The 9,172-nt window shown below is 40.5% G+C and overlaps 1 protein-coding gene across 4 annotated transcripts; it reads right to left on the bottom strand.

The window, feature by feature from the left end:
• Nucleotides 1-2,516: 2,516 nt before the first annotated feature.
• On the bottom strand, nt 2,517-8,722 carry LOC140734846 (parathyroid hormone-related protein-like). 4 transcript variants are annotated; one of them, XM_073059431.1, is made up of 4 exons: nt 8,503-8,722; nt 7,189-7,263; nt 6,914-7,035; nt 2,517-6,238 (listed from the first exon to the last, which is right to left on the bottom strand). In XM_073059431.1, exons 3-4 carry the CDS (start codon nt 7,018-7,020, stop codon nt 5,773-5,775), a joined length of 573 nt encoding a protein of 190 aa, XP_072915532.1. In that variant the 5' UTR covers nt 7,021-7,035; nt 7,189-7,263; nt 8,503-8,722; the 3' UTR covers nt 2,517-5,772. The 4 variants fall into 4 exon arrangements, with proteins under 4 accessions (XP_072915532.1, XP_072915531.1, XP_072915530.1 ...); XM_073059430.1 differs by lacking the exon at nt 8,503-8,722 and adding an exon at nt 7,850-8,386 and having other exon boundaries at nt 7,189-7,259; XM_073059429.1 differs by lacking the exon at nt 8,503-8,722 and adding an exon at nt 7,850-8,386.
• Between the last annotated feature and the right edge of the window lie 450 nt (nt 8,723-9,172).

Consider the following 9,172-nt stretch of genomic DNA (forward strand, 5'->3'; position numbering starts at 1 on the left):
GAAATTCTATCAAGAGTTGTGAGTGGAAGAATAGGACAGTGCCGCTCTTTGTGAGTGGCACAGTAGTGTGCCAGTTTGCATAACGCTTTACAGTGCCAGTGACTTGTGTTCATTTTCTGCTGCTGTCTGTAAAGAGCTTGTACGTTCTCCCCATGCCCGCATGTGTTCCTCCAGGTGTTCTGGTTTCCACCCGAATTCCAACGAAGTGTAAGTCAGGTGGTTAATTAACCACATGGATGTAATTGGACAGCAAAGGGTCATTCGGCCAGAAGGGTCTGTTACTGTTCTGTATCTCTAAAAAAAAATTATTTTGAAAAAGTGAAGAGTGAAGATGGTGGAGGAGGTGAACTAGGAAGAAGCTGACTTGGGTGAAACTGTGAAAAGGATTAAAACAAATGTTGGGTGGGAAACAGAGCAAATGATTAGTATTGAAGGCAAAGAAAAATGCTGTGAGAACTCAGTAGGTCAGGCAGCATCTGTGGAGGAAAGAATGTATAATTTGCAGTTGTTTTTAAACCCTGCTCTAAGACTGAGAGGGAAGATATGGTAATGCAGCGTAACCGAGGAGTGTAACACAAGTTGGTAGACGATGATTGGGGCCAGGTGATGAGCCGATGGAGAAAGGGTAGCAAAAGTGATCAAAGAATGAAGAAAACTCAGTGGCCTGGTGAGAATGTGTGGAAGGAAAACATTGGGAAGGTGGATTATTTGAGATTGGAACATGCTATGTTCATGTTACTGAGTTTTACAATACCCAAGCGGAAGGGATGATTGAGGATGTTGAGTGGATGAGGGGTGTTGATTAGGCAAAGGTGCGAGGCCTCAGGTGAGCAATAGTATTTTCATTCTACTTATTGACTGATTGATTGAGATACAGTGTGGAACAGGCCCTTCTGGCCCTATGAGCTGCACCACCCAGCAACCCCTGATTTAACCCTAACCTAATTACAGGACAATTTACAATGACCAGTTCATCGGTCTCTGGACCGTGGGAGGAGACTGGTGTGCCCAGGGGAAACCCACGCGGTCATAGGGAGAATGTACAAATTGGTTACAGACTGTGGTGGTTGTTAAACCTGGGCTGCGCTGTCAGAAGAACACTCTATGCTGTTTGTTGGCATTGTGTAAATCAGTTCCCTAAAGTTCTGGGAACTGGCGGGACGTGTGCTTGGAAATGCCAGCAACAATAACAGTCCTTGTCTTCTGCTTCGGACATTGTCCCTCCACACACTGAAAGGCGGGCACGCCTGGCCTGGAGACAATCCGTGTGTTGATGTGCGTTATTGGAGCTTTTACTTTTTCAACCAGTTGTGCATTATTATTTAACTCTAAATAAGGATAATCACGGCTTTTGGCTATTAAAAGGCCTTTTAGGAACCAATCCAGGAGTTATATGCAGAGGTTCAGGAAGAAATTTCTTATTTCCTATTACGTATGTTCAAATTTTAAGTTAAATGCACAGGTATAGATTATTAAAAGGCATTCATTGAATGAATTGGAACAATGTTTTTCTTTAGCTGGCCCTTTTTTGCAAAAAAAAACAAGAACAAGAGATGATTGAATATGTATGATAGTTCAAAGCTTTGGACTGAATTTCTTTACAATTTTCCTGGATGCTTTAGTTTGGAAATTAATCATTCTCTTCATTGCTCTATTGCACTTGAAGTGCATTCTGCCCTCCAGTGGTGCACGGAAAAATTAACTGTCCATAGATCCAATATCTGCTGCATTTCCCAGCTTCAGGTCACGTGGTCTGATAAAATGTAATGTTGACTCACTGCAAAAGAAATTGATTAAAGAATTGGGGTGTTCCTCTTTCACAGAAAATCACCATGGTGGAGTGGGGGTAGTCTATGTCCCAAACCTAAATAAAACCCATCACATTTAACCAAATATTCTAAGAATATACTCAAGAGATTCTGCAGATGATGTAAATCCTGAGTAACACACACAAAATACTGAAGGATTTCAGCTGGTCAGGCAGCATCTATGGAAAGGAGTTGACATTTTGGGCCAAGACCTTTCTTCAGGACAGATGGTTCTAAGAATAAAATTATCATTGGGATATAGAATCATAGAGGACAGCAATACATAAACAGGGCATTCAGCCCATCTAATCCATGCTATTCAGCGTAATCCCAACATCCCTCAATTGGAGCATAGCCCTCCATACCCATCCCATCCATGTATTTATCCAAATTATGGATGCAGTTCATGAATCTTGATGATGTATTAAGTACAAGTCTATCCTGTGCAAAAGCAACTTCTTCCCCTCAAATCAAAAAATGAAGTTCAAAAGTTAGCATTTTTCTAGCAGGGGTCTCTTGAGGCATGCAACACATTACTGGCCAAGCAGGTGTGCCTACAACTTTTCTGAACTCTATTATCGAGATTTGTGTATCTTCTTGCAAGCGATATTTGGTAAAATCTACTGAAATACTTTCAATAACTTTGCTGCTTTATCAATTGCTTTGAAAAGTAACCATTGAATTGTTGTTATTAAAGAGCATTACTCCTTTTTTCCAATTTAACAAACCACAAAATCACTTTATTATTGGTCATATAACAACATTACTTGAACTTTAAAGTGCATATCTTTACAATATATCAAAAGTTAGCAGCACCAATGATACACAGTTCAAATAAATAGATGATTTAACAAATAAATTACGGTATGTGACATTAATCATAAATTGTCAGATATTCACAATGACCAATGGTATAGTTCCATTGAGTAACACTCATGCTTTTATTCCCTTACGTGCTTTATATTTACAATCAATAAATATGTTTAATACTTTAGTTATGATCACACGAACAGAATACTGCAAAAGATATTTTTTTCAGTCTTCACCTACAGAAATAAAGGAAAATTAAACAGTCGCTCGATATTTTAAGCAAGCAACCACCTTAACGCCATAAAATTATTGTCTTTGGAAAGTGACTCTGATAACTTTGTAGCAAGTAGAACTTTACTTGGGCATCTCAGAGATGCCCAATTAAGCAATACGAACTAACGGTCCAATAGTTGTGGTGTGTCCGATTTCGGTCATAAACATATTTATGTTTACTGGATGGGAACCAACATTGTGGAGATGTTAGTCCCTACCCTTTATCCTCTAAAGAAGAACTTATATTTGGATCATGTCTATGTAAATCATGCAACAAATAATAACTCAAGATAGATAGGTTCTGGTGTGGTTCCTCTTCTTACTCAGTAACCAACCAAATGCCCCCAGATCAATATATACCATCAAAGATGCATCTTCCCCACAGGAAGAGTCCAAAATACAAAGCCGAGACGGATAATCAAAATAGCCACTGTATGTAGTTTATCTGGAGTCTTTAATCTAAAGGTTAACTCCCACATTGAGAATCACATTTCTAAAGTCAAACAAAATCCAAATATAAGTCCCAATATGCTGCATTTTGTTGCATTCTAATACATCAAAAAGCTCAGTTGGTAAATTACCAGAAAATATTTTCAGAAAACTTTGAAATGATTTAATTTGAATTTTAGTCATCTGCATATTCAGAATTACATAATTGGCATCTTTGCAGATGATTACACCAATATTAGCAAGAGCTTCCTTCAAAAATCAAGAAAACTTTCAAACTTTCTGTACATTTTCAATATTTTATCTTGAATTCATACTACAAATCAGCACTTTCAATAATATGTTATTTCAAAGACAAGTTAAGTGAAAGTTGTAAAATACTTAATTAATTATTAAGTTGTCTTTGCATTGCATTTATAGAAGTTAATTTTTAATACCTATACAATTATTAACCACAGGCTATGAAACATAACAATTGCAGTATTTAAATTAAATGGTAGGTTTTACCAAATGGAATATATTGCTCAATGGATTTCACCCATTGAAAAGCCTGGATTGTAAGAACGTGCCTTGAGTAATCTCTTAATTGTAAAGGACTACCCTAAAGAACAATTATTGCAACAATGCTGCTTCCTAGGCTAGAGTGTCCTTATATGGCAAACACAATGTGTCATCATGTAAATAATTGTAAATGGAACTTAATACAGAGTCTGAAGAGTAGGGATGGAATCTCATTATTTAGGGCTTTAGCAGCTGAAAATGTTCTTTTATTATAATTGTAGCAATAAAATCAGAAACATGCACAAAGCCAGAATTAGGAGAGCACAACTGTCTAAGGCAAATTTAGGGATGGTTGAAAGCATGGAAGGAACTATGTACAAAGATGAGAATTTAAAGTCAAGGCATTGCTTAACCGGGATCTTCTGTAGTGATGTGGATGATCACAAGGGCAATGTGAACATGACTTGGTACAAGTTGGAACCTGGAAGCAGTGGTTTGGATGACCTCCAATCTAGCAAGGGGAGAACATTGACAGCTGAAAGGAATTACTGTGAAGTCATGACCAGAGGTAACAAATCCAGAGATGGCGGTTTCCTTGGGAGATGAGCTGAAGCTGGGCCAGAGTTAAGTAATATTACAGAATATGCAGTTGTGGTGGTGGTGTGGAATTGATTAGAAACCCTGTTGGGACTAAGAATTCACTTGTCCAGAGGGGAAACTCTTTATGGGTACACTGCCAGCTAAACAAAAACTGAAGTGTTGCTTGCAGAGTGCATGCTATTTAAACTAACGTGCTCAATTCAGCAGATATCCAGGAAACCCCGTACACTGGGTATCCACTCAAGTGATGTGCTGGTAAAGTGCCAAGCACAGTCATTATATAGATGTGTCGGACGCAGCTGCATGTCGGCTTTCCATAAATCAATGCCTTCTGACTTTCAGACGTTTAGTTCCCAGATTCTGGAATTACCTTCCTCAGCTTGTACGCCCCTCTTTCTCTACCAAAAATGAGGAAGCGTTTATCTGTCTGCTTCATATTCTTAGTCTTAGTTTGTCAGACTATTACTGTGAAATGTTTCGAGAGTTTCTCTAAGTTTGGACACGTTTTGCGCGCGCTTCATGCCTTCTACGCCTATTTGTTTTTGATGGGGGGGGGGGTGGTGGTCAGGGGGGGACTGAATAAAAGTTCTCATTTACTCACGTTGTGCTCTCACTTAAAAAAAGGAGATCCAAGGGGTTAGAACATATTTTAAACCTCCAATATACACACGGAAGTTCTCACCGGCATTGATCTCTGAAGGAGTTTACCATCACTGGGATTTGGTCCTGAACTACCTCGGTGTGCAGTCAAATCATGCCACAAAATCAGAATCATTACTGAAAACATGGGGCTTTTTAGGAGGGATTATGTTTGTATAAGATTGTTTTGGATACCTTCAGCTATTATCTGGCTACAGCTCATTGGCACATTTACACTTATAAAGTGCTTTTGTCCATTAACTTCTAAACTAAGGAAAGAAAATATGACAGCAGTTGTGCTGTCAGTTGCGTTCATAGACTACGATTTGGGGCATGCAACAATGAGAAAAGCGTCACTTGGCTGCTGACCATTCACTATGGTACCGCACAACGCCTGTGATGTCTCCTCAATCCACGTGAACTGATTGGTGCTACGCGCCTATTCTCTGCTAACATTAAGATGCAACTGAACGGGTGTATGCGCTTCCCAGCGCGCGAGTGCAGCCAGCCTAATGCTTCTTGTATCTGGACGCTTATTAATCGGAGATCCCTTTCTGTTCACGTTCACAGCACATTACAGCAGATGCCGAATTCGGGCGTTGCCTGCAGTCTTTAAACTTTAAAGCGAGCGTGAGAGGGTGGACTGGGAGAGTACTGAGTAGTTACCTAATAATGTATTTTACAGATTGGACCCTCAATGCCACAGCCGTCCATAGACGGCATTCAGGAGCGGGTTGGAACCGAGTCCGATGCCGGGATCCCTGACTTCGGAACCGGCCGAGCGTGCGTGCCTCCTGCTCTTCTCCTGACGACCTTTCTGCGCTTTGCGCCTGTTATTTTTGCCTTGCTTCTTCTTCTTGCCAGCCTTCTTTGCGTTTTGGTATTTTAAAGCACCGGGCTTGGTCTCTTGCAACTGCTCCGCCGGGGTCTTGGTACCCTCGTTGTTGGACGCCAGCTTGATAAGAAGCGCTGCGAGGTCCGGCGAGTCCGGCCACGTCGCCGGGTGTTTAGGACTGCTCGGCGGCTGTGGCTGGGTCAGTCCACGGCCCTCTGCTGTATGCAGTTCGCCCATTACATTGTTCAGCCAGATCCGCCTCTGCAGTTCCTGGATAGACCTGCTCTTATCATGCATGAACTGGTGCTCCGAGACAGACCTCTTCCTACAAAATACAGACACGAGATTTGTATTATTTTAGATTAGTCAGCTCGGCACAGGCTCAAGCACAGTTCGCTCCAGTTCTGACCACTTCAAACCTGGAAAATCAAATTCCGATTGACCATACCAAGAACGCTCTGAACTGTATTCCAACTGAATTTACCACCCTGGAGTTATTTTGTAGTCAGCATTCTTTACGCACGCTGCTTCCTTTTGGAAGGATTTTATATGCCATTCATTTCCAGATCCCCGAGTCTAAAGCATCGGTCCGAACGCGTTAATGTGCGTCAAACCAATCCAGCAGAGTGCGCGGCGCTCCGAGCAGCCTCTGCAACTGGATGGCAGTACAGTGCTTCAGCCGAGATAAGCTCAGTGCGCAAGGTTTAAAAAAAAAGCCTTAAACAGGATCAGTTACTGACCCGGAGCGCTGGCAACACACTCCGTGAAGAAATTCTTCACGCTTTGTATTCGTCTATTACACAAATAAAACGCCTAAAAGTTTCCCCTTCTCACACACCCTCTCAACTAAAGCTGGCGAAAACAAACAAATCAGGTGCAATACTTAATCAAGTAAAACGAAACAGTTTATATTAGTTGAAAAGAAAACTCGTGTACTTGACAGCGTTGCATGCACGCTGCAGTCTCGCAGCCCGATTTCTACTAATATGCCATAACTTACTTTATATTGGAGATGTCATCCACGGGTTTCCCATAGGTAGCCATTGAATAACATAAGATAAATATCGCGAAGTTCAGACCCTGAAAGAATCTCCTGGTGTTCGACATTTTACCGTTCCCAACCTGCGAACACATGAATTTTCGAGTTATGATTAAATACAGGGCTCAATTCCGCCGGTTTCTACATACGAGATCAAATCTTTCCACAAAAAAACTGTGAGAATTGTTAAATTATGTTATACTACACATGTAAAGTGTCCCTCTTCCCTCACTTACTTCAGGGTGGCCAGTTCCTGCGACGTTTGACTGAATTTGATGTTTTACCGAACAGTAGCCGTTTTAAAGTTCTGTCTAGGACGAAACAGAAAGGTAAATGAATTGCAAAAGTTTATCCAGCCGTGCAAATGAGCCTTTTTAAAATCTATGCCAATTCAGCTGGCTCGCTAGCTGTAGGACCATCGACAGCGTGCTGTGTGGTTGGAACTAGCCGAGCCCCTATTACGCCAGAGACGTGTAGAGCAGCGCCTAGAATTCAAACCCACTAATCAAATTAAAGACACAGTATCTCCCTGCACCGCTGCATCGGACACATTCATGACAAAAGTGAACTTTAAAATAGCTCACCTTTTTAAAAATCCTAACCTGCTTTAAAGATGGGGGTTCTTTTGCAAACATTCAAACCGAATATGTCAATTATCTAACCTCTAGATACTTAAGGAAGCATTGACATGGCAAACGATCCGTTGAAGTTTATAGGAACATGAAGTTCTGATATAAGTTAGCACTTCATCCAGAAGAATGTGTGCCAAATTTACAACAATTATGCCAGTCGCGCAACTTGTGTGTGCATTACAGAAATTCCTGGAAAGTTTGAACTTGCAAATGTGATACAAAGAAATTCAATCTTTTAAACATCATCACCCCTTTTAAGACTCACCCGAACTTTGATAGATCACTTGCTAGATCAGAATTCGTGTTGGGCGGATCTCTAAACTCACTGCGTTCAGTGGTACTCAATACATAGCTTTGAAACAACACGGATCTTCGCGGAACAGATTCGAGGCTTATAACAGAAATAAATGAGCTTAGTTCTTGCATGTGTCTTGCATGCTTACCGAACCGATTCTGCCTAGGGTTTCAAATTCCGAGACCAAGGCTAGATAAGCACCTTTTCTCTGACATCACGCCGCGTTAATTTGCGTTTGACTAAGTCATCGCCGGTTAGATGTTGTTCAATACATCCGCAATGCAAAACCAATGAATTGGAACAAAAAGGACAACCATTAAAGGGGAAAATGTTGGCAACAGTCTCACGAAGGTTAACAATGAAAATGAAGTTAATTCTAGTCTTAGGCAACCGTAGCCAGGTAGCAATCAGTTTGTCAGCAGAATTTCTTTCTCTGGCTCCCAAAGCTAGAGGCATTACTGGGGAGGCAACAGGACAAATTCCTTTCTCCGTGTTGCGTTTCGTGTCTTTGATGAATAAATCTTAACTTGATAGAAATAAAAAAAAACAGCTGTTGAATATAATTCGGTAAATCAGATAGGTTATCGATCTGTAACATTAACGAGTTGACCTAAAGCACTTACTTTTTATTCGCCCACCTTCCCACAATTAGACGCCCTTAAGTGAAAATCAAAATTACATTCGGTAGCTGAATCAAGTTGTTTTAGTTGTTTGTATTCTGTCAATATATAGTAATTGTGTAGATCTGTCTTTATAAACGACCGCGATACATCGGTACGCCTTAGAACCTTCACTATATTGGCATTTGGTATTGCCTGTATACAATGAAACCAGTATTCTTCAGTCATCTAGTTCGAAGATGTGTCCCAGCTCTGTTTACTTTACATTTAAAAGCTAAATAAAAATGTAAATTCATTAACAAGCGGTCTCCACTGGAACATGTAGGTGGTTTGGTCCAGTCAGTACCCATTAACATAGAGGCAATACCAAAAGCGCTTCGATTTTGCAGACAATTGCATAACACTGAGAGCTGTCCATGGTGATTACCAGATTTGTTCTTTCTCGGGAAGATTAAAACACAATTGGTTAAAAGACAGGAAAACAATGCAAAGGTTGCAAAGGTACCTACAGAACCTTGATGGAAATGCTTGTGATTTGATGTTTTTTGTTGATTCAGTGAATAATGGAATTTAGAATATCCCCCGGTCTACTGTTAATTTGTTTACGTGTAGACAATAGCAAGTCTTCCTTACTGCAGTACAGAAATATATCTAATGACCCAAAAAATACAAA

This window comes from Hemitrygon akajei, chromosome 10, assembly GCF_048418815.1.
Source record: "Hemitrygon akajei chromosome 10, sHemAka1.3, whole genome shotgun sequence".
NCBI lineage: Eukaryota > Metazoa > Chordata > Chondrichthyes > Myliobatiformes > Dasyatidae > Hemitrygon > Hemitrygon akajei.

Coding starts and splice junctions, on each gene's coding strand:
- LOC140734846 (XM_073059428.1), bottom strand. CDS start 7,047: ATGTGTTCGCAGGTTGGGAACGGTAAAATGTCGAACACCAGGAGATTC. Junction 6,239..6,913: donor GATGACATCTCCAATATAAA/GTAAGTTATGGC, acceptor TGTATTTTGTAG/GAAGAGGTCTGTCTCGGAGC.